General features: G+C 42.1%; 1 protein-coding gene across 6 annotated transcripts in view; it reads right to left on the bottom strand.

The window, feature by feature from the left end:
* The window catches only part of SEC22A (SEC22 homolog A, vesicle trafficking protein), a 64179-nt gene extending 51218 nt beyond the window's left edge, over window positions 1-12961 (bottom strand). Inside the window, exons 1-2 of one of the 6 annotated variants that reach the window (XM_004577841.2) lie at window positions 12731-12961; window positions 4523-4723 (exon numbers count right to left, since the gene is read on the bottom strand). In XM_004577841.2, the coding sequence (XP_004577898.1) occupies window positions 4523-4704 (182 nt within the window). In that variant the 5' untranslated portion in view covers window positions 4705-4723; window positions 12731-12961. The other 5 variants (XM_058661982.1, XM_058661983.1, XM_058661984.1 and 2 more) reach the window with 5 other exon arrangements.
* Window positions 12962-23984: the final 11023 nt, after the last annotated feature.

The following is a 23984-nucleotide window of genomic DNA, read 5'->3' as shown; positions in this document are numbered from 1 at the left end:
TCTAATCTAAATTATATTCTTGGATCAGGCCACATCAACCCTGCTTTCGGCATTGTGTCATTTCAGTGCACACTGATGAAAATAATAAGTTCTAAAGGTTCATTAGCAGCTGTTGGAAGATGCCATCCACATGTGGTCTGTCCTTGTACACAAAGCCCAGGAACCTGGAAACCAAATACCCAGCAGTCACTGGGTCTTGAGACTGCTCCTGCCGACTGCCTCCCATGACTCCAGCTACAGGGAAACTCAGGGCCGTCTTTGCAGAACCTTTTCCAACAAGTGAATGGACTAAGCAATTTGCATTTCCAGACAGATATGTCACTGCAGTTTATCATTATCAGTATCTTTCCTTCCTCTGATTTCTCTTGAACTAATTTTTTGTAAATCATCCCAAATCTTTTGCGTGAATTAGGGCATAAATACGAAATCTAAAATTCATCACTAAATAAGAATTATCACAATTTTCCTATACTTTATGCTACTTTAAAAAAGATAAAGCAGGGGACCGGCGCAATAGTGTAGTGATTAAAGTCCTCGCCTTGCACACCCAGGATCCTATGTGGGCGACGGTTCTAATCCCGGCAGCTCCACTTCCCATCCAGCTCCCTTCTTGTGGTCTGGGAAAGCAGTTGAGGACTCTGCACCCGCATGGGAGACCTGGAGGAAGTTCCTGGTTCCTGGCTTCGGTTCGACGCAGCACCGGCTGTTGTGGTCACTTGGGGAGTGAATCATTGGACGGAAGATCTTCCTCTCTGTCTCTCCTCCTCTCCGTATATCTGACTTTCCAATAAAAATTAATAAATCTTTAAAAAAAAGAAAGCAGGGTCCAGTACAGTAACCTAGCAGCTAAGGCTAAAGTCCTCACCTTGCATTCGCCTTGAATCCCAGCATGGATTTGTATCCTGGCAGCTCCACTTCCCTTCCAGCTCCCTTTTTGTGGCCTGGGAAAGCAATCAAGGATGGCCCAAAGCCTTGGGACGCTGCACCCGCGTGGGAGACCAGAAAGAGACTCCTGGCTCCTGGCTTCGGATTGGCGCAGCTTCAGCCATTGCAGCCATGTGAGGAGTGAATCAATGGAGGGAAGATCTTCCTGTCTGTCTCTCCACCTCTCTGTATATCTGACTTTCCAATAAAAATAAATCTTTAAAACAAAGAAAAGATAAATGAATACAGAGCATTTTAAAAACTTTATTAATTGTATGTCCAGAAAAACCACCATTCTAATATACAATCAAGCCAATCTCTATAACTTTGCATTTGTGTTTATCACTATACAATACCAACTAAACCTTGGAATAATAACCCAAGGTGCTAAAACAGCCTAGCATTTGGTGCAGAGAGTTAAGCTGCTGTCTGTCATGCTAGCATCTAGCTCCGTGGCAAGGCAGCAGAAGATGACTTGAGCATCTGGGTTCTTGCCATCCACGTGGGAGACCAACATAACGCTTCTGGTTCCAATCTGGTTGGCCATATGGGAGCTAACAGAAGGATAATCTCTCTCTTTCTCCCCTTCAACCTCTGCCTATCAGATAAATAAATCAATCTTAGAAAAAAGAAAAGGGCCTGGCTATTAAGATGCTTAAATATTTCAAGGCTTTTTTCTAAAAAATGAAGAGGCTATTGGGCCGTACCACAGCATGGCACGCTAAGCCTCCATCTGTGGTGCCAGAATCCTATATGGGCACCAACTGAAGTCCTGGTTGCTCCACTTCTGATACAGCTCCTTGCTAATGACCTGGGAGAGCAACACAGGATGGCCTACATCCTTGGGCACCTGTACCCATGTGGAATACCCAGAAGCAGCTCCTGGCTCCCAGCTTCAGAATGGCCCAGCTCCAGCTGTTGCGGTCACTTGGGAAATGAAACAGCAGGTAGATCTCTCCTTTTGCTTCTCCTTCTCACTCTGTAACTCTGTTCTACACATAATTTTTTTAAAAAGCGGCTAAAATATCAAAAAGAAAATTTTAGACACATTTTAATCAAATAACATTTTTAGTTAATCTCTGGAAAACTCAATTAAATACAACTTCTCATTTTACTGTGAACCAGGAGATCTCAGTAACTGTAACATTCTCTAAGGATCTACTCTGGGTCAATCTCAAAACTCAGAATTTCAACTAGATCAATGTGAATGATTCCAATAGTCTCTATGTTATCTCCCCTAAACTGCCTTTTCATTATCTCAACTAAAACCATGAAATGGGACTTCACCATCTTTCTCTTCTTCCTCACCACTTTCCTTCAGCAATCCCTATCAAAGACTTCCGTGCTGACAATGATACTCCCTCTGCCCAAACCCAATGTGTGGGTCATCTTTGTCACTTCTTTTCCTTTATCTCTGCTATTCTATAATGACAGCCTAGACCATTTTTTTCTTCAGAATGTCTCTCTGTTTGGCATTTTCTTTTTCACCTGCACTTTTACTTTCTTACTTCTTGCCCTAATACACACAATAAGCTGACTATATCTCATCTCTACTTTACATATCACTATGCTCCACTATCTCAGAACTGTTTGGAATAAAGTCACTTCATTCACGCATGCAGCAACAGCTTCCAGCAACCTGCTGTATCATGGCAATAATCTGAAATTTCAATCTCGGGTCAATCTCGGGTCTGAATCCCCATTAACTATCACATATCTCATTACTATCCCTAAATTGCTATTCACTGTACCAGGCCAATAGGTCACTGCCTACTGTGCTGCAATGTTCTCCGCTTACTGTACCTCTCCTTCTCACACCTGGAATGCTTTCCCCCTGCCTTAGACAAACCTCATAATTTTTTAAAAATAAACTTATCCTTTAATTCCATTTTCCATGAACTCCTTTTTAAAAAATAATAGATTTATCTGTTTATTTGAAAGTTGGAATTATAGAGACGGGGTAATACAAAGATTTGTTCTATCCTCTGGTTTGTGCCCCAGATGGGTAAAACATCCAGGGCTGGGCCAGGCCAAGATCAGGAGCCATGAGATTCTTACAGGTCTCCCATGTGAGTGTCCAAGAGCTCAGGCATTTGCGGCATCTTCCAATGCTTTTCCAGGCAATTAGCAAGGAGCTGGGCTGAAAGTGGAACAGCTGGGACATAAACCTGTGTCGGTATGGGATACCAGTGTCAGACACCAGCCCCTAGATCTCAATAATTCACCAGCATATGGGTCATTCATCTCAACATGAAAGTTTCTGTTTATTAGATCTCAGATGAAACTTGTTCCGAACTTCCTTCTGTATTCATAATCAGTATCAAAATGCTCAAACAGTAAGTATTATTTCCTAATTGTCTCATGAGTATGCTTGCCAAAGTGGTCTTGTGCATTCCCACAGTATTAATTACAAACTATAAGCTGACCCTTAAGTCTGAATCTCCATACTCATCCTCTTCACCAAACGTCATCATCATACCTTCAGCTGTCTACCTGACAGTGCCCCATGGCATCTCAGACTTAACATGTCCAAACACAACTGAGGATTTTACCAAAGTGATACACTCTGCCTCTTCAGTCCAGCTCACTGCAGCACCACCCACTTCTCCCAAGTCCCAAATCCACAGGTAATTCCTGATTCTTCTTTCTTCCTCACACCCCTCTTCAATTCATAGATGTTCTGAGCTCCACAAATAGCCAAACTGAAACAAATTTTTCATTATCACCCGAGTCCACATTACAATCATCACCTCTAGCTGTACTTCTCTAAGGGTATTCTACATGAAGTGTCTATTTCTACTCTTCCTCTCATACACACCATTCTTTACAGAGCAGCCAGGATGATTTACCCAAGACCAAAATCCAATCACATCACTCTCCAACTTAAAAGCTTCCCAACGGCTTTCTACCACATTTGATTAAGGTAATTGTGGCCCAGAATGCCTAAGCAACCTGCCTCATTTCTACTTTGCACACCTCAGCTTCTCTCAGCCTATCCAGCTGCCCACAGTGCTGAAGCATCAGTGGCTTGCTTGCCACCTCTTGACAGACGGAAGGGCTTCTCTGCTGATTACAGCTACCTTGTTCTTTACCCACACAATACCCTTCACCTAACTACTTCCCTTCTCTTTACTTAGGTCTGTTCAGATGTTCCCTCTCACAGAGGTACCTGACCACCACAGGCAGTCACTCTCTGTCTCATCACCTAGTCTTTATGTACAGTGTAGAAATAAGTTCTTCTAGGACAGGTATCAGATAATACTTTTTATCTTTCCCATGGTTGCTTGCCCACTATAATCCCAGGCATGTAAGGACACCAACAAATACTTAGTGATCAGCTTATAAAAAGGAGTACCTGTGCTGTACAAAACCAAATTTCTTTATAAATTCTGGCATAAATTTAGAGAAACTGCAAAAGAATTTATGAAACTATAAAAGTTGATGACATAATCACTGCTGTTTAGTATCAGTTCAGAAAATGATTCTTGACCTGAAAAAATTTTCCTAAACAAATCAGATTTTTTACTGCAACCATTTAATGTCATTAAACTGATCATCACCAGACCAACTACTCTAATGAAACAAACTGAAGTCTTACTTAATGTTGTAATGTCCAGTTTTCAGTGTACATCTATCAGGTAGTTGAGCAAGTTTCCTTGATAGCATTTTAAAATACTTTCTGCATTCCTGCATTCCAGTGCTTTGTTCATAATCAGTAGAAGCAGAAAGTGGCAGTCCATCTCTGACACGGATGACTGAGGCAGATAAAATCAAAGACATTTCAACCAATAGAGAAGACCTAAAAGAAAATGAAAAATTGAGGTTAGGTTAAAAATTGAAGCAAAGTTAACATGCAGAAATATTGAACTAACTAGTAACAAAAACAATTAAAACAATAACACTATGCTTCACCTAACAAATTAGCTTTTAAAAAAGCACTTTTTTGTCTGTTAAAGTAAAAATTGGAATAAACACCATTCTCAAATCAAGTTGGCAGGAGGCAACAATAATGTTAAAACATTCACATCCTTTGACCTCAGTAAAGGTTGACATACAACCATGTCCTGAGGAATATATCAGAAAACCACACAAAATTTTAAACAGAAAGACATTTTCAGTTAAATAACTAAAAAACAACCTAAAGATCCCAGAAGAGGGTAATATTAATAACAGTATTCTCAAATGACAGAATAAACACAGCAACTATAATTTATGTTTGTGAAATAGAAAATTTCATAATGTGGGAAAGTGCTTAGATGTTAAGCAGAAACAAGCAGGATTAAAAACTGTATACTTTTTTCTCCCACAAAGATAAAGGGAGCGAGGGGGACACTTACAACAGCAGTTATGCTGCTGCTTAGGATACCCACATCCCATGTCACAGTGCCTGGTTCACGTCCTAGCTCCTCCACTTCCCTTCCAGCTTCCCGCTACTGCACAGGCTGGGAGCAGCGGACGATGATTCAGCTGCTTGGCTCCCTGCCACCCATCTCAGCTCCAGACCCAAACTGGCTGTTGCAGGCAGCTGGGGAATGAATCAGCCCATGGAAAGCTCTGAGTTTCTGTCTCTGTCTGCCATTTAAATGAGTGAAAATAAACACATAACAATTTTAAAACAGGAGGGATAACTGAAATAAATAAATGTAGAAAAGATGCCAAAATCAGAATAGTGACTATAACAGGGAAGAGTACAATGATGGATTATTTCACAATTTCCTAAATGTTCAAAATATTCCATAGTGGGCCCTTATAACTTTAGAATCATAAAATAATTATAATGAAAGGAAATCCCAAAGCTAAAACAATACTGGCTTAATTCTTAATCTTTCCACCAGAAAATAAGTCATAACGCTTTTGGCCAGCCTCTTTCATTGGATTTTGGTCATACTTTAAAAAAATAAGTGGAAGGTATTTTACAGACCTGTATCTGAAAGAAATCAGGTAGGCACAGGTATTTGCAATAGTGGTTAAAATGCCATTGGGAATGACTACATTTCATAGCAGAGTTCCTGGTTCAAGTCTCAGCTCCTTAACTTCTGATCTAGCTCCCTACTAACACACATCTTGGGAGGCTGTAGTTGAAAGCTCAAGTACTTGGGTCCATGTCACCCATGACAGAGAGCTGGACTGAGTTCCTGGCTCCTGGTTTGGGCTCAGTCCAGCCCTGCTGTTACAGTCATTTGAGGACTAAATCAACTGATGGAAGATCACTCTCTTTCTGTTTCTTTGCGTCTCTCCACCTGTCAGCCAAAGTAAAACTAAAAATCTGTAAAAACAAAATTCTATGTTAGAATCTTAAAAAAAAAAAAAAAAAAAAAAGGCCGGGGGTGGGGAAGAGTGCGGTACAGTAGCCTAGTGGCAGATATCCTTGCTTTGCTTCTGTTGGGATCCCATATGGGCAACAATTCATATCCCAGCTGTTCCACTTCCCATCCAGCTCCCTGCTTATGGCCTGGGGAAGCAGCAGAGGTTGGCCCAAAGCCTTGGGACCCTGCACCCACATGGGAGACCTAGAGGAGGCTCCTGGCTTTGGCTCCAGTCACTGTGGCCACTTAGGGAGTGAACCAGCAGATGGAAAATCTTTCTGTCTCTCCCTCTTTGTAAAAATTTGACTTTCCAATAACAAATAAATAAATCTTTTTTTAAAAAAAGGAAAAAGAATCAGGTAAACAGACAGACAAAAAGCAAAATAGTTCTCAAACTTTAGCTTACACAAAAGCTGAAAGCTTGTTTAGAAATGTAGACTTCTGGGGCTAACACTGCTACACAGCCAAGTTAAGTCACCTTTCTTTCTTTCTTTATTTATTTATTTAGCAGGCTTATTTTTGACAGGCAGACTTTTTTTTTTTTTTTACACAGAGAGAGCTTCCATCCACTGATCACTGATTCACTCCCGAAATGGCCACAATGGCCAGAGCCATCTGAACCTCTGAGCTGGAGCTTCTTCTGGATCTCCCACATGGGTGCAGGGACCCAAGGCCCTGGCCCATCCTCTGCTGCTTTATCAGGCCATAAGCAGAGAGCTGGATCAGAAGTGGAGCAGCCAGGAAATGAACTGGTGCCTATATAGGGTGCTGGCCCCAAGTTGTCTTTTTCTTTTACACCAGCATCCTATATGGCAGAGCTGACTTGAGTCCCTAGCAGTCTGTTTCCAATCCAGCTTCCTGATAACGTCCCTGGGAAGGCAGTACAAGATGGTTGGGCCCTTGTCACCCATGTCAGAGATCAGGATGGAGTGCATCGTTCTTGGCTTTGGCCTGGACCAGCCTTTGCTGCTGAAGCCACTTGGGAGAGTAAGCCAACAAATGAAGTATCTCTTTCCCTGTCACTGCTCTGTTGTTCTGCCTTCAAATACAAAAGCAAGCTGTAAACAGAAAGAAATAAATGTAGATTTCTGGGGCAGCTAATAGGGGTTAAGCAGCTCCCTATGAACCTGCTTCCATATTAGAATACCAGTTTGAGCTCCAGATCTTTGACTTCCAATCCAGCTTCCTGCTAATGTGTCTGGGAGAAACAGATATCTCAAATATTTGGGTTCCTACAGCCCAAGTGGAAGACCTGAATGGAGACCATGGCTCCTAGATTCATTCTGGCTCACGCTGGCTGCCAAGGCCATCTAGAAAGTGAAAAAGTAGATGGAAGATTTCTCTCCCTCTTTCTCTTTCCCCCTTTCTCTTTCAAATACATAAATGTAGCCTTCTGGACTCAGTTTGTCAATTTCTTTTTTGGGCAAAGAGTCAGAAAAACAACTTTCCACTGGTTCAGTTCCCCCACCACCCACCATAGTCAAAGTTGGGTCAGGTTGAGGTCAGGAGCCTCAAATACAATCTGGGTTTTCCAAAGTAGGTGATAGGGACCTAAGCACCTATGCCATCACCTGCTGCTTCCCAGGGGAAGTTAGAACCACAAGTGGACTGGGATGCAAATCCAAGCATTCCCATATGGGACGCAGGCCTCCCAACTGATGTCTATCCCATTATTCAAATTTTAACATCTGGCCTAAAGAAGCAGGAAAATGCCCTAGTTTACACTCTAAGCATTCATTATGGAAATTTAAAATTACTGTTTTCCAGTACACTGCTACATAATGACCATTTGGAGAATTAATGTGGGGGCAAGCTATCACTTACAGTTTCAACTATCTGATTTACAGTATTCAAAAGCAGACTGCATTTTTTTATGGCTCACCCTTTTAGGGTCCTAAAAGAATTAAGCTGAAACTTCCATGTAGTCTTCTAAGTTATCCTTTTCTTTTTAATGACTCAGAAGACAAAACACATGATTCAGAACTAGGCACCATACTACACTGGGTTAAGCAGCAGCTAAACAAACCTACTTCCCACACCAGCCCCCTAGTTCAAGTCATGGCTAGTCCACTTCCACTCCAGCTTTCTGCTAATGTATCCAGGGAGACCGCAGATGACAGCTCATGTGCTGGAGCCCTTGCCATCCACATGTGAGACCCTGATGGAGTTCTGAACTCCCGGCTTCCCAGCCCTGGTTGCTGTCAGCACTGGGACAGTGAACCAGTAAATTCAAGACCTCTCTCTCTTTACTTCTCTGTCACTCTGCCTTTCGAGTAGATGAAAACAAATAAATATTTTTTTAAAGATTTATTTATTTTTTATTGGAAAGGCAGATACACAGAGAAGAGACACAGAGGGGAAGGTCTTCCGTCCGATGATTCACTCCCCAAGTGGCCGCAACAGCTGAAGCTGAGCCAAACCGAAGCCAGGAGCCTCTTCTGGGTCTCCCACGCGGGTGCACGGTCCCAAGGCTTTGGGCCGTCCTCAACTGCTTTCCTAGGCCACAGGCAGGGAGCTAGATGGGAAGTGTGGCTGCCAGGATTAGAACCGGTGCCCATATGGTATCCTGGGCGTGCAAGGCAAGGACCTTAACCACTACGCCATCGCTCTGGGCCCAAAAATAAATATTTTTTAAAAAGAGAGAGACAACTCATGCTTCCTAAAACATACTGAGAAAAGAATACCACTTTAAAGTTCCATTCACTCAACATTACCTATATACTATATCTACTATCTACTAGTATACATGTGTATACCTGTATACATTTGGAAGACACAGGTCCCACCCAAACTAGAGAAATTCAAATGAAAAGAGCAAATGCAATACAAGCTACATGGCCTATTCCTTTTCTAATTAGAAAGTTACAGTTAGATAAACTTGCTTTTCCAATATTCCCAAAACACAGTTTCGGTTTATAATCCAAAGCACAACACAGCAATTATGTTCCTAGTCAAAAAACTTGTAAAGTCTGTCAGCGGACTATTTCTACTAACAGCAGACAAAAGTTTTCGGAGGAGAAAAAGTTAAGTCTCTTCCAGAGTAATGATATTTCAAATCCAAACCAATTGAGCCTAATAAACAAAAGAAGTTAGGATGAATGCCCAGAAAATAATGCCAGCCTTAACCAATTTGCAGACAAATTCAATCTCTTTAGAATAATATACTCCCCTCTCTTTTTAAAATTTTTTTATCTTGGATTTTTATTGTAATGTGTGTGTGTATGTATACATATGTGTGTGTATATATATAACAGTTTATATATAAACTTTATCTGGACTGTGCTAGTACAGGAAAAAATGTTTCCACATCAAGGTCAGGCAAGGGAAAAATACCACTGAGTATAGGCAGGCTAATGATTATGAAAACCACAGAGGCAGTGGGACTGTGGAAAGTCAGAGGTTAGAATTACATGGAAAGATCCAGAAGCAGTAGTTTCCAAAGTACAAGGGCCACAGACACATTTCTAGACCACTGGTTCCACGTCTCCTCACCCTAAAGCTGCCTTTAAAACTGGAAGCTCAAAGGTAATCCTAGCAGTGGCCTGTACTTCCTTTCCTTCACAGCAACTGTCGAGGGGGTAGGAAAGTGGGGTCCACGAATCATACTCGGGCCTTGCCATGGCAACCACAGGTGGGACTCCAAATTCACCATCTAAAGTAAGTTAATTTTTAAGTTGATCATTCTATATAGTCTGTGAATGACATTATAAATCACCAAGTGGTCCTTGGTAAGAAAAATTGGTTCCCCATGCCTGGATTAGAGGAAAAACTCTAAATTACAATCTAGGTAGTCCTGTGTAAGCCTTAAGAGTCAGCCACTAAATAAATATCCATGATATTAAACTGTCACAGAGATGGCTAACAACAATAGGCCACTTTTTTTTCAGACCCTGTGGAGTAATGACTGTGAGCCCCACATATCAGGAAGACATCTCTCAAAAAGTAATAAAAGTTCAACATGTAAATACACTTTATGTGTACTTTCCAATTAAATACTTTTATAAATACCTCTCCTCAAAAGATAAAAAATGTATCCTTTGGAGCCCATTATGCAAGTACTACTTTCAGAACGCTTATCTACAACCTCTGCGTACTTATTATTCTATTTACCCAGCAGTTAGTCTTTCCATTGACTTTTTGCCTGGTATCCTTTCATAATAATGTCTATGAAATCAACTGTGAAAGTTAAGGGTTAAGCTTTTCCCTAGTCTAAAATAAATGAAAAACGTTTTTGTTTTGTTTCACAAGCGCATGTGCACACTTCCGAAAAATCATTATTTTTAGATGTTCATCTGCTTATCCAATCATCTTACATATGCTTCACAACCAAAACGTAAGTAAAGTAAGTTGGTATGTATTTTATTAAAAGTGTTGAGAACTGTGGAAATGGGAAAGGGGTTAATTTATGGATCAGCTCCGTATACTGTGATGTACCTGGTGAGGTGGACTAAGAAGAGAAACGGGTACCAAGTATAACCAGCATTTACTCTTCGCCCCTGCTGTGTCCTAGCCTCACTAGAAGTCTAACACTCCTAATATGGGTGCCTGCACTGCACAGCACATACAAGACCTCGGGCTCCAAAACAGATGACACCCACGCCTAGCAACAGGGCATCCAGCACAGGCTCAATTGTGCCCATTTCCAACACCTGTGCAGAGTCACAGTTCAAGTCAGATGGGTATAAGCTCTAACTCACACGTGAAGGTTGAAGTTCATTTTCCCAACATCACAAGGCTAGCTAGTAGTACTGTACAAGGATGTGCCAGAACTGGCATGTAATACAAGTGTCTTTCATGTCACTGTGCTCTACCAGTCCCCAAAACTAACCAGGGGCAGAAACCTGTGACACAGACACTACTTAGTTGCCTATTCTGAAATAATACGGTTTGATTATTAAGAGGTAGTTAAGTATGACAACTAAAAGGTCGGACACAGGAGCCAGACCGCTTGGGTTAAATGCTGGCTCTACCATGTGCGAGCCACGCAACCTTGGGCAGGCTCTGCCTCAACCTCCTCACGTATGAGTGGTATCTACCACACAGGTTCAGATAAAACACCTGAAACACATTCAAAGTGCTATACTAAGTATCTGTTCTAATTTACTGATTACCCTCTACGATAATAACATGTTATGTATAATGTATATACTATACAATGTGTACATAGCACACACATCACCTCATTTAAGCCTTCCAATAACTTGTGAGGTAGATAATTAATTCCATTTTGCCTTTCAGGGAATTCAAAGCCAGAAAGTCTAAGGAACTCATTCAATTCCCAAAATAGCAAGTGACAAGGCAGAGATTTAACCTAGGCCTAACTAACAATTCTATGAAATGCTGCCTGCCCACTGCCTCGTAATACAGGGAGGAGGTGATTGTGGGCACCTTGGAGAGAACCCGTTTTCTTTCATATACCATCATGAGATATACATGGATATCAGTCAGTCACCTATTAAACGGATGTGACAGCTGCCAATACAGGAAATGTCCAGATGTTCCATTAACAAAGGGCATGTTCAGAGATTTCAGATTGAAATAGTGCACACCACCACACCGGAATCTGTAGGTACAGTTAAAAGTACTGCCTACTCCCTGGCAATCTGAGATTGTGCCCAAGTACCAGTAACGTGGAATGCGACACAGAGAATTTCACAAAGAGGTTGTTCCACTGCCACCTGGGGTCTCACTATCTCCAGGCTGGTGGTTGATACTTCAGCTCTGGGCTGGGCTTTGCCTACACTGAACAGGCTCCGCAGAGGTAAGTCCTGAGGTCCTCCACCTGCTCCATGTGGATGATGGGCCAGAAACAATCAAGGCAGCAACAGTCTCAAAGTTGTTTTCACAGGTGAGAAACTCAAGCCAGCTGGGGATCGGCTTTCTCTTCCCCCAATCTCATCCACTTGTTGAGCCAGTTGCGTACAGTCTTTCTGCCTCATCGATCCCCAAGTGCTATTCAACAGGGCCTCGGGGTTTCTGCGTGCCAACGCAGACAAATCTCTGAGCTCAGGAACTCACCCCAAACCTCACACATGACCAAGTGAGCTGTTCTGCCTCAAAGAAACAAGAAACGTCACCTCCGGATCTCTCGGGTGCCTCCAATGGCCTAGGTGGATTACCATATTTATGACGTCTGGGCGCCAGGGAGTTCCCACCGCCGCCCGCTCTGCAGCCCGGCGCGGCTGACCCTCGCCTTCCACCATCCCCACCCCAGCCCGAAGCAGGTCGGCCGAGGGGGCAACCATCGCCCGCGAGGCCCCACAGAGCACTCAGGTCCAAGGGGCCCCTCTCCTCTCACGCCGGACCCCGCGTAGCTCCGCGGCCCCAGCACCGCCCGGCTCCACCCCACGGCACGGGCAGGGCTCCTGGCCCAGCGGCAGGTTTGTGGTCGCGACCAAGAGAGCTGAGGCGGGGAGAGTGAAGGGCGTTGTCAGCCACCCAGGAAGGGCGTTCGAGCGACCCCGAGCAGGCGAGAAACAGACTGAGGGGCCGGGCCGTACCTGCCGAGCCGGGAGCCGCCGCTCCGAGTGACGCGCCGCGCGGTGCATTGTGGGCGCCCAGGAGCGGCCTTTCAGCCGGGCTGCCCCGCGTCCAACGTGGCTGGCGCCGGCGGAACCAAGCCCCGCCCCGTTCCCTTGGCCCGGCCAATCGGGTTCTGTGGGAAGCACTCACTGGCCCGCCCCCTCCAGGACAGATTGACAGTTTCTCACGCACCTGCGCCAGGAGAGTCCCATCGTTCTATGGGGACCGAGCTAGGTTGTCCCTTAGGAATAAAGTTAATTGCCACATTTTCTGCCAACACTTATCCAAGGGGCAGAGGGAAAGGTTCCCTCACAGTAGGGAAGGAAAGGACCTGCCGCCGATTGACACCACCCGGGAGAAGCAAACCAACTGCCCCGGCTGATGCTAGAGCTGGCCCTGTGGCTTCTCGGTGTCACGCACTGCTAACCCAGCATTTCCTCAGTGTTCACCGATGGCCAGCGCAGTGTGGGGCATCAGATCTCAGAAGGAAACCGCCTCACACTTGATGGCATTTGAGATGTAATCCTATTGCAAGGAAATTGGGGAGATGAGAGTCCAACTTTGGAAGGTGCTGGTGTAAGACCGGACACAATTGTTGAAAAGAAGTGAGGCTTTATTTAAGTTAAAAAAAAAATCCACTGGCTGGTGTCATGGTGTAGTATGCTAAGTCTCCGCCTATGGCACCAGCAACCAGCACCAGCTCTAGTCTCGCTTGCTCCTCTTCCCATCTAGCTCCCTGCTAATGCCCTGCACCTACATTTGAAACTCTGAAGAGGCTCCTGGTTTGGGATTGGGCTGTTGTGGCCTTTTGAGGAATGAGTCAGCAGATGCAAGATCTTGGTCTCTCCTAATTGCATTTCAAATAAAAATACAACAATTTTAAAAAAGAAAATTTTAAAAAATTAAAAGAAAAATAAAAGTTCCAGGTAATATTGCCAGGGGGACTGATAGACCAAGCCTCGAAGTCTGGCAGTCTGGGGGTATTTATGTCTTTACCATCTGATCTCCAAGGAACAAAAGAAGTGTTTATACATTCGTTAATAGAAAGAGGGACGGGCATGAAGACAATGGAGCTTTTTCTATCTTGTTTTTATTGCAATCTAGAGCCTGTCATGGAAGCCTAGATCCTGACATTGTTGAGGAGTGCTTGTTACACAGGGCTTCCATCTTGTTTCATTTAGGACAAGCCTGCTGCCAAGCAGCAGCAATATTGCTCACAAGGAGCTGTAGGTGTGAGTTTCTGGCTTGCTCTTATCTCCAGGCTCCTGAAGTCAGAGACTTTAAAACATAAGTCTTTGCCATATAGATCGTGATCAACACTATAAAGGAAAATTGGTGAGTGCAGTGATGAATGATGCTTTGGAAAAGACCTCTGAATAAGCACCTTTCAGATTCCAGGCATATTAAAGGGCCAAAAAGAATGTTCCAGGCCAAGAGAAAACACAATGGGTTAAGCTGTTGGGGTTTGCAAAACTTGGAGGATTCTGGGAATAAAAGGAAATTGGTGTGGCTGGAGTGCAGAGAGCAGAGAGAAGCCAGGCTGAGATGAGGCAAAGGCCAAAGTGCACTAGCTTTTTACGAGCCACTTGATAGATTTCAGACTGTAACTGAAGGGCTAAAGGGCAGCTAATAAAGATGGTTGCATGGGATCTGATTTACATATTTAAAAGCTCACTTAGGCTGTTTGTGAAGAATAGAGTGGAAGAGAGCAAGAAAGGTTGCTGAAAGGTCAGTTTGGAGGCAATTGCATTAGTTCACACCAGAAATCATGGGGGCTTGACCGTGGGTGATAGCAGCAGAGGTAGAGAGAGATGGATAATTGCAAGATACGAATACATCAAAAAGTAAAGAGCTTATAGACTGGTTTTCCGGGAAGAACAAAGAATAGAAGAGTAGTAAAAATTATTCCTTAACAAGATGGATGAAGAAGCCATTCATTGATGCAAGGAACATAGAAGGAAAAGCAAATTATTTGGAGTATGTTACATTTGAGCTGCTATAAATAGAGATGTCAGATTTTGATATGTAAGTCTAGAGTTCAGAAGAAAGGTCTGGACTAATTCTATAAATTTGGTGGTTGTTGGAATGAGTTAAGCCAGAAAGTTTTCCTTGACATATATTCAACAGACATGCTCACCAAAGCACATGTATGATAATATTCATAGAATGAACACATTTTAGGATATTCATGTAGTATACTATCCAAGGGAAAGCAAATGAACAACTTGTCATTTTACACAAAGCATAGATTTTAGAATAAAACACTGAAGTACATCAGACAAAACATGCACTGTATGTGATTCCACTTAATTTAACATCATCTAATACTCCACTTACATAATGTTCAAAATCAAAAATAATGGGTGATAACATAAGTGAAGGTATTGATTACCCTGTAGGTAGTATTAATGTTTGAAAAAGAAGCACTGGGGCTTATGGAGTTCTAACAATGTCTATTTGGCATTGATTACATGATGTGTTCAATACAACTTTTCTGTATGTATTTTTTTATTCAAGAGAAAGTTTACATTTTAAAAATGTGACAGATGATCTAGTCATGAGTAACCGACTGATAACAGACCAAACTTCCTGTCACACGTGATAGAAAACCAGGACTTCCAATCCCTGGACAATAGGCAAGGTAAGATTGTGCTCCTTGCAGTAAGGAAACCAAGCAAGATCAGTCTAAAATTTTCCATAAATTTCTTCTTGGAGTTATTTACATGAGAACAAGATAGACATGAGCCTGTGTGTGTGTGTGTGTGTGTGTGTGTGTGTGTGAGAGAGAGAGAGAGAGAGAGAGAGAGAGAGAGAGAGAGAGACTGTGATGTAACAACGAAGCAAGTCTTAGAAGCAAACCAGTTTCTTCATATTAAAAGTCTTGCTGTTGCTTAGTAACGTGGTTGGGTGGATCCCAGCCCTGGGCAGATGCCAGGTGGGGACAGCTTAGGAGAATCTTACCTTCCCTTCATCTCAGAGGGGACTTCTATGAAATTCCAGGAGGAATTCCATAACAAGGAGGCCCTCTAACCAGCAATATTCCAGAAAGGACATAGAGAAGAAAGAAGATGCACACAGGTATCCATATGATCTCCCAGTCAACTCAGGCTGGGCTTTCAGTCCTTCGCTAAGACGCCCACCTGCTCTGTCAGATGTACTGTCTTCATCACTTCTCTTCATTAAACTTTGCTAGCATGCTGATCATGACATTCTGTCTCAAGTCTGAATTCTTCCTTGTGGAAAGACAAGAACTCTAAGCAACCAATCTCTGGTAACAGAGTATAGCATGCTCAACAACTGAAAAGTCAGAGATCAGAATAAAGAAAAATTAAACAACTAGAAAACTATTATTTGCAAGGCAGAATAGCAGAGAAAGCAACCCAGAAATAGACATAAGAATTCCCTTGAATCTTTGGGTTTAAGGATGGATTCTGTGAGTCTGATAGAGAACAACTATTGGATAAATTTAAGCTGAACAACTACTAAATTTGAATAGTTTGGAAACAACTCATTTTCTGACTAAGTGGACTCAATAAATCTATTAAAAACCTGTGGTATTTGATAAGGAATCCCAGAAATGCTGTTCTCTCAAAATGAAGCTAAGGGGCAGGTAAAGTGGCACAGCAAGTTAAGCTACTGCTGGGGATGCCTACATTCCGTACTGGAGCACCTGGTTCAAGTCCAAAGCACTTTATGCTTCTGCTCCAGTCTCTTGCTGATGTATCTGGGAGACAGCAGATGAGCCAAAGTACTTGAGTTCCAGTCATCTATGTGTAGATGACAGACCAGGATTGAGTTCCAGATTTCTGATTTCAGGCTGGCCTAGCCCTAACTGTTGCTGGCATTTGGAGAGTGAACTAGTGATAGAGGACTTCTTCCCCCTCTCCCCTCTTTGTTATAAAGAAAGAAAACATAAATAAAAAATATTCTAATACTAAGGATAGATTTACTCAAAGTTGAAGTTGATATACTCGTAAGTTAACTAATTGTTTATTTCAGTGAAACTTCACAATCTTTAAAGAAAGAAAACAAAATTCAAGTACTCAAGTGTGTAATACACACAATGTCTAATAGTCAATCAAAAATTATTACACACATGAAGAAACAGGACAAAAGCCAATCTATAGAAAGAGTCATAAATTACAAAGATGATGCAATTAGATTTCAACCATATAAAGACTTTAAACTATTATTAATAGGGTCAAGCATAAAGGAACATAACAATTAAGTGAGAAATGAAAGTCATACCAAAGAACAAATCAAACTTCAGAAATATAACACCTAAAGCAAAAGCAACAGTATGGGGATTAACAGATTAGAATCGCTAAAGGAAAGAAGAGCATATAAATAAAACAACAAGTCAAACAGAAGAAAAGTGTAAAAGAAAATAAACAAAACCCTGGTGACCTATGGGTCAATACGAAGTTATCTACTATGTGTGTATAAAAAGTCCTAAGAGAGAGGGGAACAGATAACAAATATTTGAGAATGGCTAGGACTTTTCTAAGTTTGGTAAATCATATGAAGCTGAAAATAAACAAGGTAACCTTTGGCACAAAGAACATAAAGAAACCCACATTCAGACTTATTACACTCAAACTGTTGAGACCAGTAATTGAAAGAAAACGTTGGAAACAACCAGAGAAACATAGAGGCCACGTTGCATAAGAGGAACAAAGGTAAGAGATATCACTGACTTCACACTTCACCTCAGAAAGAATGCAAGCCCGAACACATGCAACAAAATCCTTTAACTTTCAACCTCAAATTCTATATCTAGCAAAAATTCTGTCCAAAAGCTGGAAATAAAGGCATTTTTAAACAACTGAGCAGTAACAGAATGCTAGTTCACCTAGATAATAAACTTAATAAATGTTAAAATTCTTCAAGTTAAATGAAAATGATTCCATATGGAAACTTGAATTCAAGCAGGAACAAAAAGCACCAGAAATGGTGAGCTTGTGAAATCATATATTCTTTTTCCTTTTAAGAATTTTCGAATATAAGTAACCATATGTTGGATCTTAATTTGGCTGTGCAGGGCCAGGAGTGGGAAAATCAATTGTGACGGGAAGCAGCACCATGGAGCAATGAGCTAAGCTTCCACCTGAGGCACCAGCATCCCATAAGGGCACCAGAATGTATCCTGACTTCTCCACTGCCTACCCAGCTTCTTTCTGGATGACCTGGAAAAGCAGTGGAGGATGGCCTAAGTCGTTGGCCACCTGCACCCATGTGGGAGACCCAGAAGAAGCTCCTGGCTTTCGACGAGCTCAACTCCAGCCATTGTAGTCATTTGAAGAATGAACCAATGGATAGAAGATCTCTTTCTCTCTCTCTCCTTCTCTAACTCTGCCTTTTAAGTAAAAATAAAATAAATCCTAAAAAAAAAACCCCAAACACTCGGGAAGCCATAAATAGGTAGGGATGTTGTAAATTCAGTGTAGGGGCAGCAGGAACAGCCCGATCAACAGTTTAGAAGTTGGCTTCCAGGAGGGTCTTCCTCAGTAATGGCCACTATCCAAGAAGTTACCCCATAGAAAACCTATCAGGCTTTCTGCGCTTGCTGATTAGCAGAAAACGTAGCAGCTACCCAAACCCACCTGGTTGTCATAGTAACACAAATAACAATCTGTTCTCATATAATTCAAACTGTTGTGCTGGATTAAGTTCCAGTTTCACTTAAGACAAAAATACTAATGATGTTTTATAAAGTTTATGACAAACAAAGTCATAAAATAAATATTAATAGTATCATCAAGGAAGAGCAAGTGGGTATATACCATCACAAGGTAAATACATGAAGTGCCATTATATTATCTGAAGGTAGAACAAGTACCTAAAAGCATGTAAGTCAATATAGAACTTAAAATTAGAATAATGCAAAGAAGATGAGAAAAGGGGGAAATGGAACAAAGAATAAATAAGGACAATAAAAAGAAGCAAATGATCAATAGTGTAAATCTAAACTTAGCCATAGTGATTTTTATGGTAAATTGTAAGTGATCTAAACACTACAACTAAAGGCAAATTCTGTGACATTGGATTCTTTCAAAAGCCAAGTCTCAGCAATATTCTGTCTGTATGCAGCTCACCTTAAATATAAATGCATTGGTCAAATTTGAAAGGCTTAAAATGAAAAACAATCACTAAGAAAAAGCAATGAAGTAGTGGGATGAGTGTTGTGGATCAGAAAATTATGCTTTGGCTGGCTGTATTCCATATTGAAACGCCTGGGAAAGAGTCACTCTTTTGTTTCTAATGTGCCGGGGAGGGAGCCAGCAAGGGTCCACGTACTTGGTTCCTGCTACCCATAAAGGAGAAAGGATTGAGTTCCTGGCTCCTGGCTTTGGTCTAGGCCGGCCCTAGCTATTGTAGTTTCTTGGGGAGTAAAACTTCATGTGGAAGCTCTCCTTCTCTCTGCCTCTTCCTCTCTCTTTCACGCTGCCTTTCAAATGCATAAATAAATAAATCTTCTTTGGAAAAAAAATGGCTGAGGGGGACTGGCATTGTAGTGCCACAGGGGTTAAATGCAACGTTGGCATCAATATGAACAAAGTTTGAGTCCAAGTGGTCTTTCTCTCTCTCTTTTTCTTTTTTTCTTCCTTGCTTCCTTCTTTTCTTTCTCATTTCTTCTATCCTTCAATTAATACTTATCAATTTATTTGAAAAATAGAGTGACACACAAGGAGATCTGCATTAGAGCAACCAAGACACTAACCAGGACCCATTTGGGATGCCTGTGCCACAGGTGGCAGCTTTACCTGCAACAACACAATGCCATCCCCTTTCTACTTCTGATCCTTCTCCCTGCTAAAAAGCCTAGGAAAGCAGCAGAAAATGGCCCAAGTTCTTGGGTTCCTGCCACTTACGTGGAAGACCCAGGTGGATTTCCAGGCTCCTAACTTCAGCCTGGCCCAGCCTTGGTCATTGCAGCCATTTGGGGGAATGAAGCAGCAAATGGGAAATCTCACTTCCTCTCTGTTACTGCCTTTCAAATAAATAAATAAATCCCAGGGGTGAGGGATAATGTAGCCATATTAGTATCAGATCAATTAACTTCAAATGAGATTTATAGGATCATGATTAAAATAAGATGGTTCATAATGACAAAGGATTTTTTTGAAAGAAAAAATTTTAAAGATCTATTTTTGTTGGAAAGTCAGATTTACAGATAGAAGGAGTGACAGAGAGAAATATCTTCCATCCACTGGTTCACTCCCCAAGTGGCTGCAATGGCCAGAGCTGAGCCAATCTGAAGCCAGGAGTCAGGAGCTTTGAAATAAATTTTTAAAATAAATCCAGCAGGAAGCTAGATCCGAAATGCTGAGTAACTTTTACTCAGCCTGGCACTCTAATATGGGATGCAGACCTCTCAAGCAGTAGCTTAATCTGTGTGACATAACATCTACCCCTGAAGGAGTCTTTAAACCAAAAAGGCATAGCAGTCCCACACTGATATAAATATAAGCAGTTTCAAAGTACATGAATTTAAAATATATGAAACTGAATAGGGAACTACAAAGGCCTCCAATTGTAGGTGGAAATGTCAGCTCTCTTGGTGAATAATAGAGTGTGTAGACAAAAAAATATCAACAAGAACATAGAAAATATGAATGGCTCTGTGTACCACCTTAATAATAGGATATTTGTAGCACACTTTAGCCAACAGCAACCCAACACACATTCTTTTCAAGAGAATATTCACCAAGAGAGATCATATTCTAGGCTACAAAAATAACATTATATGGAGCAAAGGGTGCATTAAAAGGTGCATTCTGCATTTTTCCTGTTTAGGAAGTTCTCAACAAGTCACACTAATCTGAGCTGAAAAGAGACTCCTAAAATGATTGCCCCTGATGGCCCGGGTTGACTAGGAAGGGACATGAAGGAGCATTCGAGGGTGGTAATATCATTCTGCGTTTCGATAAGGGTTTCAGCTGCACAGGTGTACGCATTTTTCAGAACTCATTAAGTAACACACTTAAGATTTTTGCATTTCATTACAAGTCAATTTTACCTCAAAGGGAAAAAAATGGCATATAAGTATTGAACTCCACTTAGCAATTCTGAAGCTACCTTCTGCATTCTCCAGGCTTGAGCAAATGAATAAGTTGATGGAGGAAACCAGAGCCAGATGCCTCATGTTAGAGCAGGAAGTGAAACATACAGGAACACCCTAAAAATAAGGGTGTAAAACGCCATTTGCACTAAATGAAGTCAGAAAGCCTGAAGGGAAATGTTGATCTCAGAGATGGGGCACAGAAAGTACACAGGGTCAGAAAACAAGCTATTCCCTAAGTGTAACAGAGATGCATCAACATCAAATGTCTGTCAGCTTGAAGGAACCCTCACTGATCAACTCCGATGGAGCAAGAGTAATCACGAAATGATTGTTACTTTCTCTAACTGAGTGAATGGAATAGACCCTATATCAACTCCTGCCAATTCCTCTGTTGGCTGAACTCATTTTGCCAAGAAGCTAGTAGGCCTGTCTTCCAGAGTGGAAAATTAAAGGAAGGGAGTAAAATAAATCCCCAGGCATTTCTCAACACTACCTTGGCACCTGTAGCATTGTCACCAAAGCTACGCATCACAAGGGAGTCTTGAGCATAGGTGCCGTATTTGTAGGCTGATATTTTTCTTTCAAGTTAGCTCTGTCTTTGACAATCTTATCTTGAAAAATGCAGGGGAAGAAAAATACTTATCTGTGCCTTAGAAATTTGGGAAAAACATACCTGCTGCTTTGCAAATGGAGCACCATTTTAAAATTATTAATTTGTGGCCTGGTACAGTAGCCTAGTGGCTAAAGTCCTTGCTTTGTATGTACTGGGATCCCATATGGACACTGGTTCATATCCTAGGTGCTCCATTTCCTTTCCAGCTCCCTGCTTGTGGCCTGGGAAAGCAGTAGAGGATGGCCTAAAGCCTTGGGACCCTGCAACCACGTGGGCAACCTGGAAAAAGCTCCTGGCTCCTGGCTTCAGATAGGCTCAGCTCTGGCTATTGTGGCCACTTAGGGGGTGAGCCAGTGGATGGAAGATCTTTGTCTCTCCTTCTCTCTGTAAATCTGTTTTTTCAATAAAAATAAATAAATCTTTTTTAAAAATTATTAATTTATTTGACAGTCAAGCAAAGTGACAGAGAAAGGAGTAGTGTTGAGTGATCTTTCACCTACTATTCCACTCCCCAAATGGCCACAATGGCCAATGCTGGTTCAGGCTGAATCCAGGAGCCAGGTACTCCATTCAGGTCTCCAAAATGGTGATAGCGGCTCAAGTTCTTGGCCATTTTCTGTTGCTTTTCAGATACATTAGCAGGGAGCCAGATCAAAAAACAGAGCAGCCGAGATTGTAGCCAGCACTCACATATGGGATGCTGTCATCGTGGGCTTAACATGCTGTGTTACAACACCAGCTCCTGAAACTGTACTTTCATGAATACTGTACACATTTTACAAATCTTGTGTGTACTCTCTGTGCCAGGCAGTGCCGATGGTGAATATAACATGATCCCCAGCACTAAGGCACTCACAGCCAGGATGGGAGAGAAACACAAGTAAAGACCATGACAGTTTGATCAGAGAAATATCAATAAAAACCTGGTCAGAGAATCTGGGAGGGTTACAAAGGGAGAGCTGAGCTGGAGAGAAAAGTGGAGAATGTTTCACTGGAAGAGGAAGTTCGAAACTCACAGGAAGAATAAGTGTTTATCAGGCAGATTATACAGGGTGTGGAAGAGAGGAGCGTCATTGTAAAGGCATGGAGGCATGGAGCAGCTTTATAGCTCAGAGTTCTGCAAGTGGCTTTCTGTTGCCAGGAGTCCAAAGGGGAATGAAGGCAAAAGAAACATCAGACTCCAAAGAACTGATATGCCAAACCATCAACTTTAACCTTTATGCTGAAGGCAATGAGAAGACACTGAAGATTTTTCCAAAGAGGAATGATGATATTGGTGGCTTACTCTGAGAGTTAAGTGTATATGGGATAATATTATAACATAGTGAACTAAGCAACAGCCTGTGATGCCAGCACCCCATATCAGAGTGCTGACAGAGTTCCGGCTGCTCAGCTTCCTATCCAACTCCCTGCTAATGCCCATGCGAGGGCAGTGGAAGATGACCAAGCATGTGCAAACTGTGGATCTGCTACCTTCTCCCATCCCCCACACCTGAGATGTAGAAAAGCCCAGCACTGCATACCCAGGGCGGCCACTTCCCTCACGTGGTTACCCTGCCATGTGGAAGTGGTCCCAGGCTGCTTCCCATCAGGGAGCAGTTTGTCAGATTTTCTCTCTTCTTCTGATTAGTAAAACCCTTTACCTAAACTAAAGACACACACTCTCTCTCTCTCTCTCTCTCTCTCTCTCTCTTTCTCAATAACTTTCATTTTGCTTTCATGCTCTACTGGCAAGCTGCTGCTCTCTTTTGCTCAGAGAGATAGCCTTGCTGGTGGGCCCTGGCGAATCTGTGCAATTCCTGGTGTGTGGTGTGGTTTCGTGGTTCTAAGCGCTAACACAAAGTGCTTAGGTCCCTGCACCCAAGTGGGAGTCCTGGAGAAATCTGATTCCTGGCTTTGAATTGGCAGTTATGGCCATTTGGAGAGTGAATCAACAGATGGAAGATCTCTCTCTCTCCTTTCTGCCCCATGTGCAACTCTGTCTTTCAAATGAAGAAATAAACCTTAAAACAAAGTGAAAAGAAAAGTGAACCTGGCTTAAAGTAAGGGTTTCTAAGTATAAAAACAATAGAAAAAGCACAAAAAATAAAATACAAAAAATTTGTTAAAAGAAGGAAGACAATTAAAATTCAGACTACAAACTGAAAGAAACATGTACCACCTAGGACAAAGAAGGTCAGGTTATCCACAGGATGATGTGGAATATCCCCTCTGCCAAAGGCAAAGGAGCTAAAGAGAGACTTCACCGAGGAACTCCAGCAGCCAACCCACGTTGGGGAAATGAAATGGCCTGCCCTTAGGAGCTGTATTTCAGAGTAAACAAACAGTCCCCATTACAGAGGGAAAGCTGTAATTAACAGCACAATGGAACGAACCATAACAGCAGGAATGATTGAATTAGAAAATCATCATGTTCAGCTCTGAATGAAAACATTGAGTTAGATGGAAATTGAATCTTTGGTAAAGCCATCGGGGCAATGACAGGCTGGCAAAAGACATTCTTATGGTGACAAAGGTTACTGTTCTGTCCCCAGCAGAAGCCTACCAGCACCAT

The sequence above is a fragment of the Ochotona princeps genome, chromosome 3 (assembly GCF_030435755.1).
Source record: "Ochotona princeps isolate mOchPri1 chromosome 3, mOchPri1.hap1, whole genome shotgun sequence".
Taxonomy (NCBI): Eukaryota; Metazoa; Chordata; class Mammalia; order Lagomorpha; family Ochotonidae; genus Ochotona; species Ochotona princeps.
Note: the sequence above shows the minus strand (reverse complement) of the source record. Positions and strands in the feature narration are given on the sequence as shown.